The sequence below is a fragment of the Diachasmimorpha longicaudata genome, chromosome 15 (genome assembly GCF_034640455.1).
Source record: "Diachasmimorpha longicaudata isolate KC_UGA_2023 chromosome 15, iyDiaLong2, whole genome shotgun sequence".
NCBI classification, from domain to species: domain Eukaryota; kingdom Metazoa; phylum Arthropoda; class Insecta; order Hymenoptera; family Braconidae; genus Diachasmimorpha; species Diachasmimorpha longicaudata.
In genome coordinates, this window is record NC_087239.1 from 4,252,674 (window position 1) to 4,278,635 (window position 25,962).

The following is a 25,962-nucleotide window of genomic DNA, read 5'->3' on the forward strand; positions in this document are numbered from 1 at the left end:
CGAAGGTAATTTAAACCTCTTTACCTCTGTTTTTCTTTATCAGCACGAAAATTTTTCTGAAAATTTATCTCCACATAAAACAATAATCCCCCTAATGACAGGTCTTCATCGTCGCATTTATTCTGGGTCACTTGATGCGACTACGTGACCCCCTGTCTGGAAAAATCTGCTCCCGACGAACTCCAAGTTCAGCAGATATTCCAGGGAATAGGGCCGATGGATCCGGGAAAAAGTTTCCAAACTCCGACGAGCCGGAAGTAAAATGCGAAAATTCAGTTACGAAAAAGCGTCACAAATTTCTCCACTACGATTACAGCACAGCGCATGGGGATTGAATTCTCCAGGAGCTCGTGAGCTCTTGGTATTGTATGAAATAATAAATCTAAGGGGTCGTGTAGGTGGATGGGATGGGATGGGGGGTTGGTGGGTGGGGTGGTAGGGGGGGGAGGTGATTCGTATGTAGTCTTTACTCCGATATACTTTCTTTGCGTGGCACCGACGCGGAGTAAGTGCTAGTAGTTGAGTCCCCTCACGTGCGGTACTTGAGAGAAATAATGATTAGTGCACACGGGGCCGTGTGTTGGCCACTTGTACGGGGTCAAAGCACCACTTCTCTGTACGCGCTGTGTCGACAAGGATTCTCCTCATTTTTATGATTTTTTTTTATTCTTCTTTAATAATCAAGTTTGTGTCAACTGAGTCCTCCGGTTCGTTTGAAACGTCGTCTTTTTCGTGCTTCAATTACATTCCGAGAGGGAAATTATTACTGGATTTTCTTTCCGTCTTTCTGCTCCGAAATAATGAAATTTTATATTTTTCAGTTGAGGAGAGTCGAGGACCACAGGGTAAAGTTTCAAAAGAATATCAATTCGAGACTGGCGATATCGAATATTGAGAGGTCTGGGAATCCCCAATTGGAGCTTTCGAAAAGTGTATATTGAACCCTAAAACAACCAATTAAACAACCGCGATTGATTAATTAGCTCAATCGCATTTAATTAATTCCAGTTGCGATTAAATAGTTATGTCCATTGTACGTAATTTATTTCAATTGCAATGAGCTAATTACTAAATTATTTTTCCGTAATTATATCGATTCTCCCACGAAGTCCTCCCACCCCATTCGGTACGTCCAAACCCCCGGGTGTGTTTAACCGAAGGAAAAATGCCCGAAATAGTCAGCCAGTCTCAGAGGTAATTTCTGAATTTTCCACTCATACAAATCGCAACGCTTCACTCTGTTGGGTGAGTGCTGGCAAATTACAACAACTCGAGTCGGCACTTTCCCGGTGATAAATGAACGAGAGATCCTCCTGTAATATAATTCCAACAGTCAAGAAGGCAGGAGAGAACATCACAAAGGCCCAGAGTAATAAAATTGACACCAAAGAGTGATTTGCGAATGGTCAAACAAAATAATAAAAAAAAATGACTGTAAAAATTTTATTAAAAATTCTCTAACCGATCGAATAACGAGGAATTTTCATTTGAAATACGTGAATGCCGGCTGCAGTGGGAATCCAGTGTACACGTAGACAGGCCTGTTGAATGCAAAGGAATTTGCTATTGCCAATGCCGGATTAGATTGCGAATCCTCTTCGGATTCGTTCGATGTTGGAGTGGGTTCTCGACTTCTCGGTGTCGTTGTACTCGTGGTGGTTGTTAGGTCCTCTCTATCGAATGTGCCTGGCCGATGTGGAGGTGGTCCATAGGAGCTATCAATGCGCACTGGATAATTATGATGATTGGAGTGATGAGGACTGTCATGAGCATTGAAGCCCTGTCCGGCTGGACGCCATCCACTTGGTTTGTATGGACGTTCGTACTGACATACCACTGCACTGATGACAATCAGGAGGATTATCGATACCTGGGAATTAAACTCGTTAGTGCTGATTGATAAAATAATTTTACTGAGGACAGAAATAATGACGAGAAGAAATTATCACCTCCTGTCACTCTAAATTGCAATTTTATTTTTTATTAAACGGAAAAACCATTTGACTTAAACTGTAGAAACTAATTGTAATTAAAAAAAATAATTTGTGAGCTTTATATGTAATCAGACAAATCTGCTCATTTATTTTAAAAAATCGGCGACAATTCAGTTGGAATTTATTCGCTTATTAATTTATTAGATCCATTCACTAATACCGTGACGGATGGGGTACATGAATGGGCAGAAATGTATATATTTACTTGAAAACATATTTGTCAATGATATGAATTATTTCAACGTTCCCCATGCGTTTAATTAAAAGATATTCCTCTTTTATTACTTAATTACTCCGTCCGTAGCAATTAATCTACCCGTTAATTTAGTTAATGTATCACACACTCGGGAACATTATCAATCAATTATTGACATCAATTACACAACCCCCCAATTATGGTAGTATATTTTCCCCTATAATGACTCATAAATACCTGAGGAGCACTCATCTCCACGTGCGTTCAGGTCGTCAGAGCGTTCGACTGAGAAATTTCCACTGCCATCGAGGCTTTTTATAAGCGGCTTTTCGGGTCTCCCACGTGTCATGAAATTTTTGTATGCATTGTTCCGCATAAAAATTGGATTTGCCTTTCCCATGAGTGAACTATCGATGTTCACCCATATTTTTCGCATCTCGTTGCGCCACACAAATTTCGGTATCACGTAATTTGGGGAATACTCTGTATGCGTCACTCGATGTTAGACTACTTAGTCGTCGGCTCGATGTGGTGTAACGTGTGCTTTTGATGTGCGAGGGCAGTTGGGGATATTAATTGATTGTTGTGCAATGAGAGGTCTTCATGTGTAACAATTGGGGGAAAAATTCAATAGAATTTTTAAATGCGCGAAACTTTTCTACCATTTTTTTTTCATTTCTGGGCACGTAATTCGTGCGGTTTCCCTGTCCGCGGAACAAATTGACTTTTGACAGGGAACAAGACAAATTATCAGGCAATTTGTTGCGGTTGTTCATCGCACTCTGGGAGAGGGTGGAAATGCTTTCCCCTCTGCATCTATTAATTCCCCATAACAGCGGTGGTAACAGGCAACAATAAACCTCGTCTGACTCCTCTTCATGTCAATTTTTTTAATATCATGTAAAAAAGTACAATAAAACGTTTACGACGTTTCCATCCACAAATGTACCACCATAAACTCTCGATAAAATGTCTCATCATAGTAAAAAAAAATTATTATAAAAATTGTGTCTGTATCCATATTAAAAAAATATTTTACAAAATTTCGTCGCTCCATCAGTCTGTGTCGGAATTTTATTACATTATAAATATTGTTCATTGGCACTTGCTCCAAGACCTCCCTGTCCTAAACCTCACACTAATTAAAAAAACACTATCCATAATATTCAAGATGAACTTCACTACTAAAGGATCAAATCCACTAAAAATCAGCAGACCGTGAATCTCTGTTGTCAGGATTTTCGTTTCATTTTTTTTCTGATTGCGATTGGACAAAAAAAACTACACAACGTTCTCCAGCATTTTCTCTCGAGTCCAGCTGATAGTTTTTGGATCTGCTCAAAGAAAGAATGACTATCAACTCTTACAAATGGTCTAGACAATGAACGAATGATTGGGAATGAATGGGAACTTCCTTAACCTTAACAATAATTAGTCTCCATATTTCGATGTACGGTGACTGGTGCGAGTACCCGATGAGGTGACTCGAGGCAAGTGATTGGAGTAGGTGACGAGACAATCGATCTCCTCACCCATTCCGGTTCATTACCACCTCCAACGAGTAGAAGTGGTTCTGCAAATGACTGCTGTTCATTATCATCGTGAGGCGTCATGGTGCTGTATCCATGATCACTGTCACCCCCAGCAGGTCTCCTATAATTAGTAGAGACCCTGTAAGGCGATATAGGTGGTCCATTTTCATGGAGCAATGCATCCAGATGATTTTTCGATCTATCCATTTCAATGGGCTCTGGATCTCGTCCACTGCCACTCCCCCCGAGTCCCACATCGAGATGAGTCATCCGCAGTGTATCTGGAGATCCATGAAGATGAAGGCACTGATGCTCAAGACCTGTCTGAACGCTGTGCAGCCGATAGCAGAAGAGACTTATTCCAAAAATCAATACAACAGCGAGAATACCCCCTGCAACTGGCCCAACCGAGGGCCACTCCTTCCCCCCAGCATCTCCCATCGACTGAGAGTTATAAGTACCATCTGCATATGGAAACAACGATCCCAGAACACCCTTAAAACATAAATAAGTATCTGAACAGAAGGGAGAGGCCAGTGATGACTCTCCGTCCGAATCAATTGAGCACCACTGACATCCAAAGATCCCCAGACAATCACTCTCTGTCTCATAACTCTTGCAATCAGGTGTTGGACACTGGGGAATCCCCAGCTGTTGAACGTACAACGAGGATCTCCCCCAGTTGGAAGTGGTGGGATCGTACCTGGAGGTCCCCTGCTCGAACGCTGGAGCACAGGGCTCGAGGCTACTGCTGGTATTTGCCCTCTGGCATCCATCAGCATACAGAGAGCACTCACAGGGACACTCACACTCAGTCTGTTCCATCCTGATGCAGTTGAGGCAGGTTCGGTCCATAGTACTACAAGGACAGAAGGCCTCTGGTGCACATGTCTCCTTCACAACTCCGAAGAAGAGATTTGTTCCTGGAACTGCAGCCATTTGATACTTAACGCAGTGCTTTCCATGAATAATATTCGTGAGAACGTTGTCCAAGGACGTGTTGAATTCGTAGTACCTCTGGACAGTACCGTCCAGATGACTCACGCACGCTTTCTTCTTGACAAACATCTCATGATTCAGCATATCGTTGGAGACCAGCAACTCCTGGCGAGTGAGATGCTGTTGCTGAAGAAGCTTTGGAGTGCCAGGTTCGAAGAGCGCTGGATGAGATACCAGATAGCCTCTGTCATCCATCAGGAAACACTTGATTGTGGATTCATTGCAGAATCCCACCATGTCCTTCATTATTTTCGCCACGTAACCCATGGTGATGTCCATCGAGGCGATAGCAACAACGGGATCTTTCTGGGCATGAAGTGCCGCCCTTCGGCCCTCGAAGATGGTCTGACTCAGAGTCAGAACGTAACCAGCACCAGCTGCATCCAAATAAGGCCCTGAGAGAACGATTTTTCCAGGGTGATCAAGGGCTTTTGTGTACCACACCCTTCGTTTGGGGTCGAAACCCGATTCCAATGATGTCCCGGGGAAGATTTCAACGACACCAGACTCCACTGCTGTCACGTACCTCCTCACGATGAATTTCCCTGCAGAACTCTTGTCATGTCGTTTCTTGAAGTGTCCCAGGATCTGGGATATTGTTCCAACGTCTCGTCGAACTGATGCACTCAGTCCAGGATTCGCTAGTAATCCTGTGGTGTCTTTGATGTAGGCCATGTAGCTCTGAGGTGTCACACGATCACCCTCGTCCTCCAGAGACGGTCTTAACGACCACTGGGAGAGATAGACAACCGCATGGGAGAGACTCTGAATGTGTCCCTTGTAATTACACAAGTCCGCTGAGTTTATGGGAACGGTATCCAATCGATGGTGGAGAAGATTATCGGGTAGTTGGGGGGGAAATTTAGCCACTGACCTGGAGGATGGGGAGTCGGTCTCCTCGGTTACCACGCAGACGATTAAATCGAGGTACTTCAGGTGTCTCCATCTCACAGTGACATTTATCCCCAGTTTGTTGAGCACACCCATCAATCCTCCTGGCTGCTCTATCATCTCCATCACTACTCGGTCATCTATGTTCTCGATATCTTTGAGGTAAACTTTGAGAGGCTGTTCAGACAGTGTCTCAATCCTGGGGAAGCTCTTGTGCATCAGCACAATCCCTTTTTTATCCAAGAGAATTGCTCGCGTCGTGGCTCCGGCGTTGAAGTAGGTGATCTCGTTCACCAATTCATGAAACTTCACGTCGAGGGACACCAGCGCAGTGTCGGTGACTCTGGTGATGGAGACTGTCATCATTTTGCCGTAGGAGTAGGTCTCCAAGTACGAGTCAGAGAGGTAGTAGTCTTTCTTGTTCATCGTGGGACATTCCAACGTGGAGAACAACCTCGCAATATCGTACCCCAGGATGTTGTGCGTGGGGAGTGTGATGATGCTCGAGTTAACTGATGTCTCCTCTACTGCAACGTGGGGCTTCAGGTTGGAGAGAATTAATACTGTTCGTAAGTGAACTGTCACCTGCTTCGAGGAAATCGTCTCGATGATTTTTGTTACGTTGGAGATGTCCTTCAGAGTGTTGGTCACGTGCACAACAACGACATTTCCTGAAACGTTTCGTGTCAGACCGTCCAAGTCAATTGTGAGGGACTCGTTGGAGTCTGTTCTCATCGTGGCGTCGATTCGTCTGATCAGTTGGAATTTATTGACATCCGTTGACTTCACCAGTCCATTTTTGCAATGGACGAAGCCTCGACCTGCCAGACCGATGATTGTTACCGAGTCGGAGTCCGAGAGCATGTCGACAATTGTCTTGGCAGTGGCACGGGCCAGAGCTATGTCCTCCTCAGACATAAAGGCACCGTGCTCCATCAGGACGATCACGTTCTTCGGTCTGTCACATTGGGATAAAAATAGGGAGCCGATGTTACGGACGGGTCCCGCCTGGCCACAAATAACTCCAGGACGGTGGAGGAAGGGGAGAACGCGGAGGTGCTTCCAACGAGGGGTTTTTAACTTTGTTGCCAACTCTGAAAGAAGATGAGAGATGTTCAGTGGGAGCGGAGACTGGGGCTTTATCTTTAAACTGAATTATCGGGGTGACATTGACGCGGTGGGTAATTTGGTTGCGGTTTTTTTGTGAGGGGATGCTGGGGAGGGAGGATTATGGGGGTGGGTTGGGAGGACTTGGGTGTAAGGGGAGTTTTCAAGGAGGGATTTTAGAAGGGACGAACAAAGGGATGAAATTAGGAAGTGCCTAGTGATCCACGAAGAGATGGATGTAAAAGAATAGTTTGTCTCTTGAAAATAATTCTGTATCAACGTTCAGGATGAAGTGAAAGAAAAATTCGACCAATCCATGAACTAATTACTCATCTATACCCCCCTAATTGAATTATCGATCTTTAAAAAGTCAAAAGAATCGACTCCCGAATTTTTTGGTGGTCGCAGACACGAAAGCTCATCATGAAAAGAACTAGAAAGAAAAGTAGAGGAATTTTTTCTACAGGATTTCTTCTTAATTAATAACAGTTAATTAAAGAAATCACCATTTTCAACTTGAGAGCACAAATCTATAGATTTCTCCCTTCGGCTCTTTCCCCCTCGTCTCCCAGCAGACTCATCTCCATGGAAGGCATCCCTCTCAAGTATTGGAACCACAAGGTTCAAGCTTTTCTCCAAAATATCCAGAAAAATCTCCAGCTTAGCATTGATACTATCAGTTAGAGACCTCAGTGCATCCTCAGGTTCGTCCGTGATGCTGACAAAGTCCAGTTTGTCCAACATCTCCTGGAACTCGGTGAGCCCGAGCTCATCGTTGCCAATTGACCTCAGGACCTGCGATAGCGCTGCTACGATGTCCTTGAGACACATTCCACCCAGTGGCGTGGGTTTAACCTGCTTTCTGAGGGCTTTACCCAGTTGACACTCGATGACTCCATCGTCCTTAGCCTCTGGGCTGTTGAGTGTCACCAGAGAGCACAGAATTACAATTATCCACAGACTACGTAAAATCGTCATCACAATATTGAATTTTTTTCAGTGATATTCTCCTCATAGAGATAACTCACTCCTTCACCAGAGAATTTACGAGCCTAGGGAACTGTCAGTAGTGAAAATATCATGAATAACTTGGAGAACAGTACTTTGGCCACATTTTCACATTATCAAAAACTTTTCACAACTTTGTCATCAATTTTTTAATTTCTATTTGTGTTTACAAACTTCATCAAGCCGACTACTTGTGTGCCAATCCACTTGTATGTCAGCACCTGGCGCACTCTGCACCAAAACACGCGACTCTTGGACCAATTATGTTCAAGACTTTCACCCTGATGTGAGTGATCCGGGAATTCTATTTCAATTCTCCTCATTAGTTTTATCCAATTACGAGTTTTTGTGGTGAGAATGAAACTTTAATGGTGTGGTGAGGATGAATGCTTTCAATGAAATATCATCTGGGGAGCCCGAGCAAGATGCCAATTCAGCACTCATCGAACTTGACAAGGGTACACATGTCAACAAATACTTAACCTCAATCTGTTCACAAATTTACTCCAATTTTAGTCGTATTTTTTTATTCTCTTTCTGCAAACTGAGGAACTTCCAATGAGACCTCGTAATTATTCAATTTCTCTGTGTGAATCACTGCGAGGGGGAGAAAGGGGGGTTTAATTTTTATTGAGCGGGAAATTAGGGGGTTTTTTGAATATTTTTAACCGTGAATTTCGATAAAATTGTGATTCCCGTTTCGTGATGTCCTCCAACTTGCCACAAGCTACAAAAAAGCCACCATATTTCTTAACTAAAAAATCTATTAATCTAAAATAAATCCTCACATCGCATATTCCTCCAGGTCTTCGCTCCAAGCACAATGGAGAACGCTGCGAGGCGATTGTCCGTTTCCCCCGTCTCTTCGAGAAATATCCCTTCCCCATCCTCATCAACTCAGCCCTCCTGAAGCTCGCCGATGTATTCCGCCTGGGCTGTAACTTCCTCCGAGTCTGGGTGCTGCGTGTATGCCAGCAAAGCGAGAGACATCTCGACAAGATCCTCAACGTCGATGAGTTCGTAAAACGAATCTTCTCCGTGATTCACTCCAACGATCCAGTCGCCCGTGCCCTCACCCTGCGCACCCTGGGTTCAGCAGCATCTATCATCCCCGAGCGTCAGCAGGTCCACCACAGCATTCGTCGTGCCCTAGACTCCCATGACTCCGTGGAAGTCGAGGCAGCGATCTACTCCGCAAGAATGTTTGCATCGCAGTCCAAGCTCTTCGCAGTCTCCATGTGCAGTAAAATCTCAGACATGATCAGGGGACAGGCGACCCCGGCGTCAATGAAGCTCCAGCTAATTCCAATTCTCCAGTACATGCACCACGACACCTCCACCGCGTCGATGGTGAACGAGCTTTGCATGGAGCTTCTCGCGAGTTATCCAGCAGTGGAGTTCGTCAGGGTGACCCTATCAGCGATGAACACCCTGGCCTCAGCGACGCTCATCAACGTGCCCACCCAAGTGGGCCTTCTCCTGACGTACCTTCGAGACGATCCCCGAACCTCCATCAAACGGCACTCCCTGAAGCTCCTCTTGGACTTAGCGAGGAGAGGGGTTCACCTGTGGCCTCGTGGAGCCCTTGACAACCTCGTGGACTTCACCCTGACGTCGAGGCTCGCCATTGTCGAGAACGGAAACGACAAAAGCGATCTTCTGCTTAGAACTCTGGACGTGATAGAGGTGTTGAGCCAGAGTGCCATCACCTGCGATGCAAACATGGAGGAGAATAGCCGCCTAGCGTCCCTCTGCATTGACGCCTGCTACTCCCATAATCCTCTGGTAGCTGTCAAGGCCGTGACAGTCCTCACGAGAATCGCCTGCTACTGCTACGACGAGGGTCTTCCAGTCAACAACATCCAGCACATCATCTCGTGTCTGGAATCGTTGATAGTTCTGCTCGCGGTGGACGCTAATGACGCCAAAAATCTGTACCAATTGAAGCTGTGCTTGGTGTCTACTGTGAAGCTGTGCCAGGCACATCCTGGACATGCACCAGTCTTCGTGGATGCTATAGGCACGACTCTGATGAACACTCAGTCGGATTCAGCTCAGGAGGAGAAGAAACAGACTGCCAGTGTTTTGTGTGAGGCACTGGGGGCCATTGGAAGCTTTGGAGATAATGTCCTGCTGCCTCTTCTGCCAGATGTCCTGGAGAAGATCAAACAGCCGTTGGACGTTGACACGCGAGTGATGCTCTGTACTATTCTGTTTCAAACGGTCGCTGGGGGGTACGAGTGGAATGACGAGTGTCTGAATGCTGTTGAAAGTGTCATTCAGGCGGTGGATGGATGGGCCAAGTACAGGATAGGAAGAGGTGCTGCGAGGTATGATATAATATTTTTATTCATTTATTCGTTTACTCATTTATTTAATTATAATTATGTTAGATACGGGCACCATAAAATCGCAGCGAAAATCTTCAAAGGACTTCGAGAATCCGTCGCCGCTGAGCAGCTCCACTTCTGGCTGTCGGGTCTCGAGTTGATGACCAGCGCTGAGAGCTACCTCGAGGAGAACAAGAACGAGTCAAGGATCCAGCGGAAAATTAGTGTCCTCGAGAGGTTGAACGGCGCGATATCAAGGTACGCAAGTGCCTGTGCAGCACTCAAAGCTGCATGTGCACCCGTCAAGAGTCTCCAGTTCGCCATTGAATACGCCAAGATCCGGGGTGAGTATCTCCAGGCATTGGCGCAGCTGGTCCACTCCTGCAGGTCCCTCTGTACCTCTCCACCCCCCGCCATTGCGAGATCAATTGCTGAAGTGACGAGTGACAAACTCCAGATTTATGGAAGAGTGACTTATCAACTCAGAAAGTCCGCCAAGGACTTCAGAAATTGCGCCGAGAGCTATCACAAGCTCTATCAGTCCGCCTTCGATGCTGATCAGGGGAGTTTGAATAATATTAAGGCACTCCAGGAAGTCTGCAGGGTGATGGCAAACTCTGTTGAGAAGGTTTGTATGAGCTCCAATGCCAGTGCTTATCACAGGGGAAATGAGACTCTGGATTTCTCCTTCGGGGAGTCAGTGGAGATGAGGCAGTTGGCCAAGTGTTGTGGCGAGGTAAGGAGGCTGGCACCTGATGGCCAGGGGGAGGACCAGGTCATCACTCATCCCAGTGTGGAGGCACTCATCTCCCAGGTGGTGCTGTTGGCTGGTGGAAAGGTGAGACTTCCCATGCCCAGGTACTTCTTCCAGGCACTTCAGGCCACTGTCGTCAAACTCTCGGTGTCACCACAGCCCAGGGTCCTCGGGGAGCCTGTCTGCGTGCCTCAGGGCTCACAACTCGCTCTGAAGATCGAGGGCGTCCTGAGACATGACAACAAGTCACTCTTCAGATCTGTCGCTGCTGTTTGCATTTCCATTTCTACGTCTCCACCTTCTAAGATCAATTCTGAGTACAAGGGAAATGGGGAGGGATTGAATGGGGGTGGTGAATTGCAGCAGACAGTTATACCTCACAGGGATTTCTTTGCCTGTGAGTTCCTGTTGTCTTTGGGAAATTCGGGGGGAGGTGGAAATTCCGGGTGCGCTGGGGCGTCAGGAAGCTCGGCAGGAGGGAACAGCTCTGGGGCTAATCAGTTTCAGGTCACTGCCAGTGCCAACATTCTGGATAAGGACGGGAATATCTGGAAGTGCGGACCCAAGTCTACCCTGCAGGTGCGGGTGCATGAGGATGGAACGGCCAAACGAAAATTGCCGTAGGGGGCGGGGGAGACTTGGAGGAAAGTGTGGGGTGCTGTGGGGCACTGCAGGGCGTTCCTAACGTATCATTCTGAAAGAATTCTCTGGAATTTTTGGATATGAGTTTCATTGCAAGATTTTTTTATTGAAGAAACCGATGAATCTGCACAAATTTGATGAAAAATATTTGACAGGTTGTTAATTAGAACAATCATCAGAGTCTAGTTGATTGAAGAGACCTTTGGTGGGACGTCATCCAACAGATGTTGTTAATTGCTTATGACTCGCCCATTTCCAATGACTTTTAAAAATAAAAAATACGTGTTTATTTTCTATCTGACATTCATGCAATGACCAGCATATGCAGTGAATCCATAGAATTCCGTTCAGAATCATAGAATCAGCGTCTACGACGCCTCTCCGAATATTTCTACGCAATTTGTTCAGCCTTAATGAGCTTTTGAGAGCGAAACGATAGTAGTTTATTCATATTTTTCATTTTTAATGAGCAGGGCGTAGAAAATAGTATTTTGTAATTAGTTTGATCACTTTATCAAGAACAATTTGTACAGAGTGTCCATAAATAATATTTTTAAATGGAAGAATTCCATGAGGTTATTATGCTTAATTATTGATGACTATGAGCTGCCATTTTTACAACTTTACAACTTTTGCAGAGTCAAGCAAAATGGAAACTTTTGATTTATTTAAAAATCTTCAATACCTCATTCGAGTATTGAGAAAATGGAATGTTTTTAAAGTTAATGAGACTTTCTACTCTCATCGAAAAGGGCCCATTTTACTCCACCTACGCTTATCCTCTCGAATATATTTAAAAATACAAAAATCTTTCAGGAATAACAGATATTTATAGATTTATAACAGAAACGTATAAAAACCAACAAGATTTCCCTCGTAAATATCGATACCAAAGAAGTAACAACTCTATAAAAAGTATTTTTTACTTGTAAATTGTGCATATGTTGCAGTCGTGAAGTATAAATCACTTTTAAAAATATTATGCATATTCTGTTCAGCTTCGCATGAACTGCATCTGTTAAAATCTAGATCTTCCATAGATAATGTACCGGCTAGAAGCATGAAGTTTTAAACATAACAAGGTGTCTAGTAGAAATAGTAAATCGTCTATTTCCACTAGTACTAAAAAATAAAAAATAATACGCCCGAGAAAACAAAATTACCGGCGACGTGGTGAAACGTAACAAGTCGATTTCATATTTAGTGTGGTATAAAATCGTAGGATAAATTTAAATAGCTTGTAATCATCTTGCTGATTAGATTTTGTGGCAAAAGAAGTCGAGAGAATTTTTTTTGTTACATGATTACTAAATATCCGATTATAATTAATTATTAATTCAACTTGACTTGAAACTTAGCAGAACCTTTTTAGACTGAATTAAGAGACAAAAAGGACTGAAATTTCAAGTAAAATCGACTGGTCTCGTTCTGAACTTTGTGTTCAATTGTGCCTGGAGTAATTCCCACTTTTCCCCCCGGATTTACAAATCAATTCAATTTTCCCAATCTGTAACTCATCAGCAGACACAGCTGCTTTGCACATATCATAAACAGTGAGCGCAGCAACACTGACAGCAGTGAGTGCCTCCATCTCAATACCTGTTTTACCTGAGCATCTCACATCCGAATGGATCTCAACAACATGTTCATTGTCAATTTGCCTGAGTGCTAGGTTTACCTCGACGTGTGTTAAACTAAGTGGATGACACAGGGGAATTAAATCCGACGTTTTCTTCGCTGCCATTATTCCAGCCAATTTGGCAACAAGAAGAACGTCACCCTTCTTCACATTATTTTGATCGATTAATTGACTAACTCGTGGACCAACTCTGATTATCCCTCTCGCCCTCGCCCAACGATCACTCGGCATTTTCTCACTCACATCAACCATACTCGCTTTTCCCTCTACATCGACGTGGGAAAACGTCGAATACTGTTGTACTACTAATTTTGTTATTGAATTACTCGAGGTCAGTAGACCATTTATCAAGTATTTCTTGAGATGATTGTGCATTTTTGATGTTGATGGTGATGATGATGATGCTCGTTTACCTGCAAGAATCAACCACCTATCAAAATCATTGGACGGTTTTCCATTTCTTTTAGATTGAGCATTCCTGAAACACATCATTACGCTATTTTCCTTGGACTTTCCTTTTATTACACGTACAAAACATTTTATAGAACAGCCCAGGAAGGCCCAGAAAATTCAATGGAATTTCCTACGGAATTGGCTAGGTTGTTCCATGAAATTTTTTCGTACGTACGAGAAAGAGGGAACTCACCTGCGTGTTGTTTCTTCTTTTTGGAAACGGCTAGACCGATTATTTCCTCGATGTGTTTGTCCCCTGCTCCGCTTCTTATGGCGTCCCTCAAGGACACTTCACTGGTACCCTCGAAGAGACAGACTTTCAGGTTTCCATCGGCCGTTATTCGTAGTCTGTTACAGGAGTAGCAGAAGTGCTCGCTCATTGACGTGATGAAACCCACTTGACCCACATATCCAGGAACGTAAAACGCCTGGAGATTGAAATAATTAGAAATCATCGCGTTAATTGGAAATTTAACGAAATAAAATTGATTAAAAGAGGAAATTGGAAGAGCAAAATCGAATGTCTCACACATAATTCAACACAATTCTCACCTTTGACGTAGAATTGGGTGAATTCTTCATCGCTTGGAAATCAGGAAATTTTTCCCTGATCTTCTTCTTCATCTCCTCGAAAGACACCATTTTATTCTCATCCCATTTGTTACCGTCAAAGGGCATGTACTCGATGAACCGCACGTCGATAGGTTTATCCTTCGTTAGTTGCACGAAGTCTGTGAGCTCGTCGTCGTTGAAACCCCGCATGATGACACAATTTACCTGTAGAGTAAATCTGCATTCAGGAGTCATGAAATTGGATGGACTGGGATGAATGGAGCGCTGATGTGAATACCTTGACTGGATTGAACTGAAGCTGTACAGCTAGATCAATGGCTGCCATTACTCTACTCCACCCCTGCCTCCTCGTGAATTTTTCGAAGCGATCTCTCTGGAGACTGTCCAGGGAGATGTTCAGGGCATCCAGTCCCGCTCGCTGCAGAGCCGGCAGTTGTCGAGTTAGTACCAAACCGTTCGTTGTCATTCCAATGCTCTCTATCTCTTCAATTTGCCTCAACTGAGCTGGGGGAACATAAATTATTGATTGTGGATCCGTGAGGAGAATAATGGAAAATTCTGTGGGCTCACCTATAATATCGATTATATCTTTTCTAACGGTCGGTTCACCCCCGGTTAATCGAATTTTCCGAACTCCCCTCTTGACGAAGAGCCTGGCGAGTCGCAGAATTTCATCAGTCTTCAAAATATTCTCATTCTTTGTCAATTTGACACCCTCAGCAGGCATGCAGTATAAACCTAAGATTTAATAATCCAATTAGATCATGAGAACATCACAATCCAGTGGTGCAGTGGTGGAATAAGAAAGAAAATCGATGTATATGATTTTATTGAAAATATTTTAGCCTCGAAAGTGACTCATTTTACGTGTAATTGACATACACCCAAACAAAATTAACTAAATCAATCAATTAAATTGATTAATTAAATTAATTAATTTGATAATACCCAGAGTCCATTCTGTATGTCATTACCAAGATAACCCAATCAAGATGTAAATAATTCCCTTCTATTCCTCTCCACCACTTCACACCTCAACGTCAACATCACATGTTTAGCTACTCCATACATCGAAGATTGCACCTCTCCGTCACAGAAATTCTCAGGTACGTGTGCTTCCTTCCAAAGGAATCTGTCAGGATTCCACTGTCATCATTCCTCAGTCGTTCTCGAAGTTGCTGAACCTAAAAAACGCAGGGGAAACATCGTAAAACAGTAATAAACATCACTTGTCCTGAACCCCTCAACATCATGACGAATTGAACAAAAACCTACTCGGGAAGTTTTGGGTTGGAGAATCGTCTCAGCCGAGTAATATCGTCGTATTCCCATAATGATAACATTCTTCCTCAGGTACATGCTCCCCAAATTACGTGACAGGCTGCTCACCACTGAAACAACCACAAATTTCTCAACAATTCCAGTTGAACTACCTCTACAACCGAAATGCCATCGACTTAAAAAAAAATTACGTAATTGAATCGAGTAATTTCGAGGATTCAATAATTATCTGCACGACTTACAAGATTACATGTACGTGCGATGGATAATGATACCCCTGGTGCAACGTGTCCCTGATAAAATGATAAAGTGTTGGTAAACCATTTTTTTGTACAACTTTCCACATTTTCCCACACATCGACACACGATATATTCGACGTGATGAGCATTGAGAGCCTCACACACACAGTAAAGCCGGTGTTTGCCTGATTCGGAGTATCATATGATGCACAGGCATCAACACCAGGTGATTGATGAATTTAAAAATCGAGATTTCGATCGATAAACGAGAGAAATCGAGTTTAATGAATGATTTGGCACATGGCAATGATTTTCATAGTTTCTGGGGAGTCTTGGAGGTTCTGTGGTGTGAGATACTAGGTTAGGTTGTTGATCATAAACGATAACTCATTGTCATAGTGCTTGCAAGGGATTTTTTGACCCACGAATGTTCAGCACTGAGATATTGAATTATATCTTGGATAAGAAATGTTCTCGTTGTTACGCAAGCTATCGATCGGGAGCAAAGTCAAAGATGGTTTGATGCCTGATCAGATGATGGGGACGGCCAGGGATTTGACTGATGAGAAGAATCAAAACTGTTTTATTGTGGATGCCTCGGAGCTCAAGGAGACTGTCTACGGCAAGCTTTTGTTGTTTTATTCTGTATTAAATATTGTTGTGTTGAATAAATTAATTACTGACTTTGGACACGATTTGTTGTACGATGGAAAGTGAAAAAAACATTCTAGACACGAAAATTCTCTAGCTTCTGAGATTATTCAACAATTGACAGGTTGTTTAGGCTCACAAATGGTCTTTGTGATCTCATATTTATAAAATACTTTTATAGATCTTCTCAGAACAATAAAGGACCCAGAGAAGCCTCAAACCTTGGAAGACCTGGACGTAGTCTACGAAGACTGTGTAAGTGTAACTCAAGGAAAATCCAACGACAGCTACGTAATTCGTGTTGAATTCAATCCAACTGTTCCCCACTGCTCCCTGGCCACACTCATTGGACTATGCATTAGAGTTAAATTGGAGCGGAATCTGTTGGCATCATTTAAACTGGATATTTTCATCAAGAAGGGAGCCCACTCCACCGAGGATGAAAGTATGTTTTCAATTCCATCAGCTCTTGTCTCCACTGCTTGTCTATCATGCTGTGATTTTTGCAGTTAATAAACAGATAAATGATAAAGAGAGGATCGCAGCTGCTATGGAGAACCCAAACTTGAGTGATTTGGTGGAGAAGTGCATCAAGGAGGACGAGTAGAAGTGATTAATTCAAAGTTGAGAATATTTTATATTGATTTGGGAGGGGAATTAAGAGGACGATGAGGGAATTCCTCTTGGAGAAAAGGTCTTGGGATTGAACAAAGATTATGGAATGTTCAGGGAATTTTTTACAGAATGATTACGGTATTTATGGGGTGAGCAGAGAGAATTTTAAAAAGTCAGGAGATTGATATTCTGTGACATCTTTTCTTTGAAATAGCTTTTTCTAATTATTTTTTTTGTTTTCCCTTTTTCTTCGATTTCTTGGATTTTTTATTTCTAGCTCGAAGGGCTGGGAGGATACTCCGCCACCAGCGTTGTATCTTCTTCACTGCAATAGTCCTCGAAATGAGCTCGAGCTTTTCTCGTATTTCCGCCAATTTAGATTCCTCTTGTTCGTTAAAACAGGAGTCATACAAGTATGATTGTTCTTTCATATCCTCCTGTTGAATAAATTTATTAAACTCCTCAAAATCGGATAGTTCGAAAGAATTGTGATTTTTTAGAAATTTCATACTTCTAATTTATCAATTTTGGTCGTGAGATCGTTCAGGACGGATTGAAGATCAGAAACGGTTTTTTTCCTCGCACCAATTTCTGTGTCATATCGAGTCAATAGTGACAGGAATTTCGCTGACATTTTCAACCTTAATTAACGAAGAATTAGGTTTATAACTTTTTTATTGTTTGATATCCATACTAACTTCACCAGTGATACAATATTTTCTGAACAAAAAAATGTGAATATTTTATTTATTATTAATATTGCGATTTAGTTGAACTTTTCATGCCTTGATAATTTTCCCTATAATTAATCATTATGGTAATCAAGAAATAAAGCTCCCTACCTTTTCTGAAACATCTCGTGCTCCAAGTTTCGAAGGCTAAGCTGAAAATTCTTCAATTTATTCTTGGAAATTCCACAAATCTCTCGCAAATCATTTCTCCTATCCTCGGATTGTTTATATTCATTAAGTTGCGTACGCTCGAACTTTAGTCTGTACATAGTAACGATGTTAAAATGATTTTTATACAATAAAGGAATTTTGGGAATTGCCAGACGGTTTGAATTTACCTGATCGTCACAGCATCTTCCGAGAATTTATCGCCGATTCGCGAGACTAGTTGACAGTTTCGTAGATAATTACTATGAATTCTGTCTATAATTTCGTGATTCGCTTGTCGTTGCTCTCCAATGGCAGATGTCAATGCTAAATGAAAGTTAACATTCAATATTTCTTTTCTTATTATATCCAAAAAATTATTAAATAATTAACCATGATGTCAATTATCAATAATCTGGCGTGTGTTAATACCAATAATCATAATTACTCGTCAATTTATTTCGTGTTTCTCTATTGACGTGCCAAAGATTGTCATAGAAATCTCTCCGGTTCTTCTCCATAATTGGAGTAGTTCCCAATCTGAACAGCACGTGTTCAACTAAAAACGTCAAGTGTCTCAAGAAAATCCACGACCCATCCGATTTAATGTGCCCTGGTAATTCTTCGATGTCGGTAAGAAGACTATCAAGTACATTTTCGATATTTGAGATGATTATTTCCACGGTTTTTTCAGAAATTTCGCCCATTTGAACCGGGATTCTGGACTTTAAACAAATGAAAGTTCCTCCAAATATTTTACACATCGAAAAAAGCGTAAAAAAATTAATTATCTTCAATATTCTGTCCAGTTTCAGGTAAAACGAGGTTGAAGATCAGTTAACTTCCCTCATTTTATAACTTCACTATTGATTCCTTTGGAAATTACTCTCCAAATCTGGTCTAGCTCATTCTACAACTTGAGCCCCAGATAAATCACAAAAACAGATTCGTAACTAAGAGATACCACATCTTTATTTGAATACTCAATATCACTCGTCGCTATTGTCGACAGTACAGCCAGTCAATTTGGTAAAAATCAAGTCCTCAATGACCCTACCACTCTCTAAAATACAGAGATCCAATCTCCACAGCTTAAGTATTAGAGAGAAAAAAAAATACTTTCCGCCCACATTTCAGAAAACTTTAGCAATATACGTTAGATATAAAAGAAAATTACACCACTAAGAAAACGTTCATTTTGAGATTTCTCATCCTACCCTAGAATTCATGAATTTGAGATTTTCAAGTGAAGAAATCGATTTTTTAAATTTATAATCTGCAGATTCCAGTCCAAGATTTTCTGAAAATCTTTTATTGAAACGTGCGGATTTAATCGTTTTTTTTGGAATCTCAAATTAATTAAAAATCGTGAGAGGAATTTTTGTTTATGTATAATAGTCGTTAGAATCCATGTCTTGCGCGTTCTCGACCCTTCGCACGGTCGTCGTACCACACCCCGTGTCCGTCATCCTCGTCAGAACGATATTTCCTTCTGCCTTGAGCCCTATCATTAAAAAAACGAAAAAAAATCAAGTCCACTCATTAGGAAGTGATCCATAGTTTTGGTTTATTAAGGTACCTTTCGAATTGCCACTGTCCATTCTTCCCATTTCCCTTTCGAGAATATTTCTCGTCAGTATCGTAGGGTTTCGAGCACTTCTTCGAGTAACAGACCTTCTCATTCTGTCCTGTTGCTCTGTTCTCATGTTCATTAAGAGATTCGTAATTATTTCCATGTTTCTTCTCCACAAAATTCTCCTTTGGCTCACCCTTGGACGTTCCATATTTCTTCAAAGGCTTGAAATCATTCCTATTTCCATTTTTATTTTCCTTTTGCTGCTCCGAAGGAACATTTTCCTCCGAAGAATTTTCGTTAGACCCTCCCCACTGTGTAGAGTACTTCTTCTTCAACTTTGACGGATTATTCCTTTCTTCCGACGAATGGAAATCCTTTTGCTCCTTTGAATATCCACTTGACTCTCGATAATGAGGTTTTAATTTCCTAAAGTCGTCGTTGGACTCGCGATAATTAAATTTAAACTCCTTAAAATTCTTCTGCTCGTTTGAATTCTCATTGGACTCTTCCCTTGGCTTAAATTTTTGGAAATTATTTTTGTTCTTTGAATTATCACTCGAACCCTCTTTGCTGGAGCCGTGCTGCCTCTTTTGTGGAGCCTCCTGGGCCTCCTGTTTCTTCCCCTTATTTTTCTTACTCTCATGAGCTTCGGTGCTCTCCTCCCCAATTTCCCAGGACTCCAGTTCGCTCATTTCCTCCGGAATTCCGTCATCAACTCCTCGCTCCTCCCTCTTGCTCATTCTCCTCTTCTTCTCCGGATTCGGGGCTTTGGGCGACGAATGGTTGCAGTTCTCTAGAGATATTGATCTCTGATCCAGAATTTCCTGGATCTTGGCTTCCTTGTCGTACGTATTTCTGATCAGGCAAATTCTCTGATAGAGCTTCCCCCGCATCTTCTCCACAATCTTCGAAAAGCGATCCAGGAACGACGTCACCATCGTCTCGATCTTCGAGTCCATTCCCTCGATGAATTTCTTCATCGAGACGTCCTCCCTGTAGCCGAACTCGTTGACAATGTACTCAACCGTGTCCTTCAGCTCGATGACCTCAAAAATTTTGGAATTTTTGGTGCAGATGTTCTCGTAATTCGTTCGCTGATTTTTGTTTATCAGCGAACATAGCGTATCTAAGGATAATTTTAGTTTCTGAAGAGAGTTCTTAAACTTGGGAATCTGCTCGAATTTTCCAGCCTGAAGATTATGGTCTTTTGCATTCCCCAAGTCCTGTAACAGATCGTGTCGTTTGGACTCTGGATCTGGTATGTTTGGGGCACTCAGGGTGGGGTTATATGGCTCGGATTCAATGCTGATGGACACATCCCCCGGTACATCAACATGTGACTCTTCGAGTCGTGGGAAAGACGGTCTCGGTGGCACTTGAATGGAGGGCGATGGAAGCTGTGTCTTTCCTGTGCCAACGACGCAGCCAATACCAAATCCAATAGCAACAGCCAGACAACACGCTGCGATGAAATTCGCGTGAAGACCGAACTAAACAAAGAAATTAATTTTAGTTGGGATACGAGAGATCTCAGGGTTTATATTTAATTCTTTACACTTTTAGAAGATTAGATCAATTTGAGAAATTTCAACTGAGTCACAACATTAGACTCCTAATGTGATGAGAACCTATTATATATGTTATTCTAAAAATAATTCTGCAGCCCAGTGGTGGAGAGGAGTACAGTTAGCAATTTAAGGATGAGGTGTCAAGTAAGATGTTCTTTTTTGTTGGCCTTGACAAATTATGGGGATAATTCGTGGACAAGTCCACTCCGTCGTAAATTATGTTCATCGTTCCAGAGAAAATAAGAGTCGTTCTTAATCCTCGAGTACTCGAAATTCGTAGAGTGAAATTAGATCATTCTTTTTTCTTCTGAAGGTACTTTGTCAAAGTTTAAAATGAAACCTGATGCATCCTAATTACACCAAAGGGTTGGGAAATATCGTGAAAATCCATAAGGCCATACTGTACCCTTGGAATTGTTTGTTCAACAGGCCGAACGATTTTCAAAGCCTCTCGCCTAATCTCATCGCTGTCAGTGATGACAGAAATTCCATCAGAATGTTCTTCACGTGGAGATGCAGGTACATCAGAAGACTCCAAACTGGCTGGGTCTATCTCCTCAATCACCTGGAGAAAAATAATAAAAAACAAATACACTTAGTGAGTTGTTTTGGATGCCGTTTCCAAGGTCGTGGCCTTTCCAAAAATATATTGACTAATGTTGAATACCTCACGTGCTTCCTCGACGACGTGACACTCTTCCTGTTCATCGTCCTCTCCAGTGGCCGTGGGTTTCGCTTCCGGAGGGTCTAGAACCGTATTGTCAGTATTTTTCTGCCTGTCATCGTGAATTATGGTCCATTCACCCCACGAAGACGAATCCTGGGGCGCCTGCTCCTCCATTGTCACTGATTTTTCACTTTTTGCGTCTTCCATTTGACACTCAAAATAATTATCACAACTTTGATATGATCTTCAACCCTTTACCCAGTGCATTGGGCCACGTAAACGCAAGGATTTGACTTTCTAATGCACTGACACTAAACCACAACCGCAACAGCACTAACCAATTCGCCGAATAACCAAAATTCAATTGGTTCACATTAATGGAGCACTCGTGGTACGCTATAAATGCCAACGTCTCACAAATTATTTTTACATGTATTTGGAAATTTTGATGAGCCTGTGTCCACTGGTTGCGCCAGTCATCTCACCTAGATACACGAAAATTGACAACAAACAAAGAAGTTGAAATTTCCACACATTTCGGGGAGTAAATTCTATTTGGAGGTTTGTGAATCGTAATGGAAACGGATTTGGGGTCGCTAATGTCATTTTATTGTAGATAACCGACAGCTGATTGCTTTTGACGAACAAATTCTGGCGTTCTCTTTGTTGCCATCAGCCGCCAAAATAGACGCAAAATTTTTGCCAAATTTTGGCAGAAAAATTTGAATAATTTGAAATATAAAATTGAGTTTTATTTTATTTTTTCATATAATAAGCCCTAAAATTATGAATAAAACATTGAAATTTAGTTCAAGAAAAAAAATTAATTTATTTTATTTAAAAATGAAGTATAAAGTAGGTAGCAGTTATAATTGAAACCTAACCCTAAGGAACGAATTCGGGATTTTTCCTGAGAATAACAAATCCCTCCATAATCGGAGTAAGTGGTATATACTCCTCAGTAGCGAGTTCAGCCCTTTCTCCATAAGCAAGTAGAACCGGTGTCGTGTGTGTCTGGAAGCCAGTGATGGTTTTGGGTTTACCAGCCTGTCCCACAACATCAACAGCAATACCAACCCTGACAGGCACAGGAAGAGGATTCAACTCTTCATCGAAGGTGACGAGCATTCTGGGCTGCATAACAGCAGCAAGAGTATAGAGAAGATAGTGGGACCTTCCCAGGATGATATTCTTGACATCCAGAAAGCCAATCAGTGTCGCAAGAAGACCAGCAAGAGCAACAGGACTCAGAAGTTGTCGGTCACTGTGATAAGGCGAGAGGGTGAGAGTTCCTTTACCCAAATGTGTCAGTCCTTGAGCAATTCTGACCATGAAAAGATTATTGGGGTCCTTGGCATGGAATTGGGCCAGTTGTCTGAGCATAGCAGCCAGTCTTGCGTTATTAGTACCAGCCCCAACCAACCCCATTGCGAAGATAGCATTGTGAGCCACCTCAGGATCACTGTCATGCGAAAATTTCGAAAGTGTATCCACGATGTTTGGTTTTGGATTTGAAACTGAGATGAGTCCAAGGGCTAGAGGAACAGATCGTCTGATAACAGGTTCGCAGTACCTCAACAGATGTCCAAACGTTCTGTACGCCATATCAGCACCGATTTCCTCTCCCATGGAGATAAGAGCAATTCCAAGAACAGCAATTGCCTGTTTGGAGCTCAGATCTTTCTCCTTCGGCTTGTCCTTATCGTCCTTATCCTTAGAATCTTTCTTGTCCTTGTCCTTCTCCTTTTCCTTGTCTTTGTCATCTTTTTTATCCTTGGAGTCTTTCTGATTACGATCCTTGTCATCCTTATCAGAACTAGGCTCATAATGCTCAGAACAGATGTGCAAAAGATGCTGAATCTTCAGCACATTGCCAGTGCCAGCATAAGCGCAAACCTCCACCAGAGTAGTCGACATGGATCTGAAGGGTTCAGGGACAACCTCCAGAGCAGCAATGATCGCCTCAGCAGCTTCCTGCTTTCCCAGGAAACACAGGGCAAGACCAAGAGGTAGAAACCGAGCATAAGTGTCCTTCAATTCAGTCTCAGACTTCTCCATGAGGCAGTGCATAATACTAGTGGTGACGAATACATTACAGGATCCAACAGCCACCATACCAAGAGCTAAACCAGTGACACCAATGACCTCCCAATTAGATTTTGGATCAGTCAACACTGGAGCCAGAAGTGTGAGTATTGCCTCTCGATTCGATCCAGCATAAGCCAATCCCAATCCCACGATAGCTCCAATCCTCATGGTATTGCTGCTGTGGAGAACGTAGTCTGACAGCAAAGCAAGTGCAGGATCGCACTCATTCCTCACTCCACAGTTGACTATTCCACAAGCCAACAGTGCACCCGACTTGATGTAATCCTCAGAGGAATACAGATATTTATCAATTGGTGTCAGGCCTCCATCGACGTCCCACAGTAGCACCAGTCCCAGTGATGCAGTTGCTGATAGCATTCCATGCTCCTTATTCTTATACAACCACTTGTTTCCATCCCCAATTAACAGTTTATCGTGTCCAAAAGCAGCATTGACGAACCCATTGACAAACGACGCTGCCAGATTCTGACGAGCAGAGTCCACCTGTCCTCCACCAAATGGTGGACGAGAATTTTCCAGGTGAGACTTGTACACGTCCTCAGGGGTTTTGGGCTCCATGATGTCGAGCTCTCGTGCCAAATTCAAAAAGTGATTGTTCAAGTGGGAGTTTGACAGGATCTCCGTTAGTTCGTCGTACTCAGCTGATGAGTCTGGCAACTCCAGGAATATCTGCTGGCGACCCAGCATGAACGCCAACTGCTTCTGCATGGAGAAGTCTTTGCAGCTCATGATGCAGTAGCGCACGAGGTTGAGGTCGTTCAGCTGCATTGACAGGCGCAGGGCCTGGGGGAACTGTCTGTATTTTCTGTACAAGGCCCAGGCAGCTCGCAGGAGAGTCGTGTTCTCAGGATCTGCCACGTAGGGAACGCAACTGGTGAGGTACAGACAGACTCTCTGATAAGCACTTTCGTCGACGTAGTCCTCCAGCAGGTCGAGCTTCTCGATCTCCATGAGGAGGTCACAGGCTTCAGTCTCTGCGTTGTGCTTCATGTTGTAGGGGACTATCTCCTGGACTAGGGTTATCAGCTTATCGGTGTTGGTTTCAGCATCGTCACCACCATTTACCTCGTCCCACTCGGCTGCTAACTCACCGGACAAGTGGCGTACGTACTCATGACCCCACTCGCCGAGTTCTGAGGCTGAACCCTTCAAACGGTATTTCAAACACTCTCTGCCCTCGCCCATTGTCATCGCCAGGACTGAGATTATGTCTGCGCAGAGTTCCTGGGATTTTTTGTCCGTCAGTTTCTCGTAGATTGTCTTCATTGTGTCGTAGTGAGGACGCATGAATTTTAGGGGCTTTGGAACACTCGTCATTGAAGTAGTTGATTCGCGAATTTTCGTGCGGAGGGCCTCGAGGGCTGGGTGGTGGTGCTTTTTGTCGGAGTCCTGTAGACGCTCCACGAATGTGTCGAGCTCCTCCTGAAGGAGTTTGTCCTCTTCGGACTGTAAAATTATAAATATCGATGGTTGACTTCTTTTCAACAATGAAATTTTCATTTAAATGAAGTCGAGAATGACAACCGTTTTTCCAAACCTCTTGAAGAAGTTTTGTGTTTATATAAAATATTGTTGGTAAATCAACAAGATTTCTTTAAATAAATCTTGACGAGCTACATATAAAAATCAATATTATTAATTATTCAGTTCGTTTCTCTAGTCTTCATTAAAGAAATGATGAAACATGTGATGACAAAGAAAAGCCTTCGCAACAATGAAAAATTAAAAATAGAATTCTACATCGGGAGCCATCATAACAAAGAGATTTGAGATTCGTTGAAAGCTCCATTTTTCGGATGTGCAACTTGTGCAATAATTAACTATCAGATATTCAATAAACCATCATCAGCAATTGGAGCCAAGTCACCCTATTCTAGACCTTCATTACTAAACCTCCACAACAGTCCAAATACTGAATTACACCCAACATCATCTAGATCTAAATCAATCATCCCCCTCATCCCCACATATACTGAGTAAATCCTTAAACCCAGAGGGGCAAATGCCCAAGAACTTGAACTTAACCCCAACTGAAACTAACAAGTTCCTCTCACTCACCATTTCATTTTTCTCCTCTTCCTTACTCGCCTTCACATCCTTAGACGTCTTGGCCTCTGCCTTCGTGCTCTCCGGCATCTTCTCCAGTTAAATCCTCAAATACTTTCCAAATACTCTCAAAAATCCCTGAAACTTGACAAGAGACCCCGTCACAGTAATTGAGGTTATGTTACCTCGTAGTTGGCGAGTCACTGTGCGATC

At 42.7% G+C, this 25,962-nt stretch overlaps 8 protein-coding genes across 11 annotated transcripts; 2 read left to right on the forward strand and 6 right to left on the reverse strand.

Moving 5' to 3' along the window:
* Positions 1 to 1,173: 1,173 nt before the first annotated feature.
* On the reverse strand, positions 1,174 to 2,911 carry LOC135169484 (uncharacterized). The gene is made up of 3 exons (XM_064134537.1): positions 2,428 to 2,911; positions 1,463 to 1,870; positions 1,174 to 1,313 (listed from the first exon to the last, which is right to left on the reverse strand). Exons 1-2 carry the CDS (start codon positions 2,440 to 2,442, stop codon positions 1,484 to 1,486), a joined length of 402 nt encoding a protein of 133 aa, XP_063990607.1. The 5' UTR covers positions 2,443 to 2,911; the 3' UTR covers positions 1,174 to 1,313; positions 1,463 to 1,483.
* A 149-nt stretch (positions 2,912 to 3,060) lies between these two features.
* On the reverse strand, positions 3,061 to 7,929 carry LOC135169462 (VWFA and cache domain-containing protein 1). The gene is made up of 3 exons (XM_064134501.1): positions 7,226 to 7,929; positions 3,611 to 6,706; positions 3,061 to 3,524 (listed from the first exon to the last, which is right to left on the reverse strand). The coding sequence occupies exons 1-2, from the start codon at positions 7,695 to 7,697 to the stop codon at positions 3,612 to 3,614; spliced, it is 3,567 nt and encodes a 1,188-aa protein (XP_063990571.1). The 5' UTR covers positions 7,698 to 7,929; the 3' UTR covers positions 3,061 to 3,524; position 3,611.
* A 38-nt stretch (positions 7,930 to 7,967) lies between these two features.
* Positions 7,968 to 12,730, forward strand: LOC135169464 (integrator complex subunit 7). The gene is made up of 3 exons (XM_064134505.1): positions 7,968 to 8,185; positions 8,533 to 10,057; positions 10,121 to 12,730. Exons 1-3 carry the CDS (start codon positions 8,110 to 8,112, stop codon positions 11,433 to 11,435), a joined length of 2,916 nt encoding a protein of 971 aa, XP_063990575.1. The 5' UTR covers positions 7,968 to 8,109; the 3' UTR covers positions 11,436 to 12,730.
* On the reverse strand, positions 11,943 to 15,781 carry Mocs1 (Molybdenum cofactor synthesis 1). Of its 4 annotated transcripts, none has more exons than XM_064134525.1 (8): positions 15,642 to 15,781; positions 15,394 to 15,509; positions 15,188 to 15,302; positions 14,689 to 14,856; positions 14,396 to 14,622; positions 14,098 to 14,322; positions 13,739 to 13,973; positions 11,943 to 13,505 (listed from the first exon to the last, which is right to left on the reverse strand). In XM_064134525.1, the coding sequence occupies exons 2-8, from the start codon at positions 15,475 to 15,477 to the stop codon at positions 12,895 to 12,897; spliced, it is 1,665 nt and encodes a 554-aa protein (XP_063990595.1). In that variant the 5' UTR covers positions 15,478 to 15,509; positions 15,642 to 15,781; the 3' UTR covers positions 11,943 to 12,894. The 4 variants fall into 4 exon arrangements, with proteins under 4 accessions (XP_063990595.1, XP_063990596.1, XP_063990597.1 ...); XM_064134526.1 differs by lacking the exon at positions 15,642 to 15,781 and adding an exon at positions 15,591 to 15,626; XM_064134528.1 differs by having other exon boundaries at positions 13,373 to 13,570.
* A 47-nt stretch (positions 15,782 to 15,828) lies between these two features.
* Positions 15,829 to 17,952, forward strand: Galla-1 (galla-1). The gene is made up of 3 exons (XM_064134533.1): positions 15,829 to 16,261; positions 16,472 to 16,735; positions 16,800 to 17,952. The coding sequence occupies exons 1-3, from the start codon at positions 16,108 to 16,110 to the stop codon at positions 16,895 to 16,897; spliced, it is 516 nt and encodes a 171-aa protein (XP_063990603.1). The 5' UTR covers positions 15,829 to 16,107; the 3' UTR covers positions 16,898 to 17,952.
* LOC135169808 (dynein regulatory complex protein 10-like) lies at positions 17,079 to 18,547 on the reverse strand. The gene is given in 5 exon segments (XM_064135109.1): positions 17,079 to 17,414; positions 17,417 to 17,546; positions 17,609 to 17,625; positions 17,747 to 17,999; positions 18,216 to 18,547. Coding segments are annotated over 5 exon segments (1,011 nt in total). The 5' UTR covers positions 18,491 to 18,547.
* Positions 18,548 to 18,733: 186 nt separating this feature from the next.
* LOC135169472 (uncharacterized) lies at positions 18,734 to 21,801 on the reverse strand. The gene is made up of 4 exons (XM_064134522.1): positions 21,595 to 21,801; positions 21,334 to 21,492; positions 19,363 to 20,849; positions 18,734 to 19,287 (listed from the first exon to the last, which is right to left on the reverse strand). Exons 1-4 carry the CDS (start codon positions 21,799 to 21,801, stop codon positions 19,185 to 19,187), a joined length of 1,956 nt encoding a protein of 651 aa, XP_063990592.1. The 3' UTR covers positions 18,734 to 19,184.
* A 597-nt stretch (positions 21,802 to 22,398) lies between these two features.
* On the reverse strand, positions 22,399 to 25,958 carry LOC135169465 (26S proteasome non-ATPase regulatory subunit 2). Its single transcript, XM_064134506.1, has 2 exons — positions 25,762 to 25,958; positions 22,399 to 25,149 (listed from the first exon to the last, which is right to left on the reverse strand). Exons 1-2 carry the CDS (start codon positions 25,837 to 25,839, stop codon positions 22,480 to 22,482), a joined length of 2,748 nt encoding a protein of 915 aa, XP_063990576.1. The 5' UTR covers positions 25,840 to 25,958; the 3' UTR covers positions 22,399 to 22,479.
* Positions 25,959 to 25,962: the final 4 nt, after the last annotated feature.

Excerpts from the sequence above, each read along its gene's own strand:
- LOC135169462 (XM_064134501.1), bottom strand. The coding sequence starts at position 7,697 with ATGACGATTTTACGTAGTCTGTGGATAATTGTAATTCTGTGCTCTCTG. Across the intron at positions 6,707-7,225 it reads GTGCTCTCAAGTTGAAAATG|AGTTGGCAACAAAGTTAAAA; the intron begins GTGATTTCTTTA and ends ATCTTCTTTCAG.
- LOC135169464 (XM_064134505.1), top strand. The coding sequence starts at position 8,110 with ATGAATGCTTTCAATGAAATATCATCTGGGGAGCCCGAGCAAGATGCC. Across the intron at positions 8,186-8,532 it reads ACTCATCGAACTTGACAAGG|GTCTTCGCTCCAAGCACAAT; the intron begins GTACACATGTCA and ends ATATTCCTCCAG. Across the intron at positions 10,058-10,120 it reads ATAGGAAGAGGTGCTGCGAG|ATACGGGCACCATAAAATCG; the intron begins GTATGATATAAT and ends TAATTATGTTAG.
- Mocs1 (XM_064134525.1), bottom strand. The coding sequence starts at position 15,477 with ATGTACCTGAGGAAGAATGTTATCATTATGGGAATACGACGATATTAC. Across the intron at positions 15,303-15,393 it reads TCCAACCCAAAACTTCCCGA|GTTCAGCAACTTCGAGAACG; the intron begins GTAGGTTTTTGT and ends TGCGTTTTTTAG. Across the intron at positions 13,506-13,738 it reads AAAGAAGAAACAACACGCAG|GTAAACGAGCATCATCATCA; the intron begins GTGAGTTCCCTC and ends TGATTCTTGCAG.
- Galla-1 (XM_064134533.1), top strand. The coding sequence starts at position 16,108 with ATGTTCTCGTTGTTACGCAAGCTATCGATCGGGAGCAAAGTCAAAGAT. Across the intron at positions 16,262-16,471 it reads GCTCAAGGAGACTGTCTACG|ATCTTCTCAGAACAATAAAG; the intron begins GCAAGCTTTTGT and ends ATACTTTTATAG. Across the intron at positions 16,736-16,799 it reads CCACTCCACCGAGGATGAAA|TTAATAAACAGATAAATGAT; the intron begins GTATGTTTTCAA and ends TGATTTTTGCAG.
- LOC135169472 (XM_064134522.1), bottom strand. The coding sequence starts at position 21,801 with ATGGAAGACGCAAAAAGTGAAAAATCAGTGACAATGGAGGAGCAGGCG. Across the intron at positions 21,493-21,594 it reads TCGTCGAGGAAGCACGTGAG|GTGATTGAGGAGATAGACCC; the intron begins GTATTCAACATT and ends ATTTTTCTCCAG. Across the intron at positions 19,288-19,362 it reads GGACAGTGGCAATTCGAAAG|GGCTCAAGGCAGAAGGAAAT; the intron begins GTACCTTAATAA and ends TTTTAATGATAG.
- LOC135169465 (XM_064134506.1), bottom strand. The coding sequence starts at position 25,839 with ATGCCGGAGAGCACGAAGGCAGAGGCCAAGACGTCTAAGGATGTGAAG. Across the intron at positions 25,150-25,761 it reads AAGAGGAGAAAAATGAAATG|TCCGAAGAGGACAAACTCCT; the intron begins GTGAGTGAGAGG and ends ATAATTTTACAG.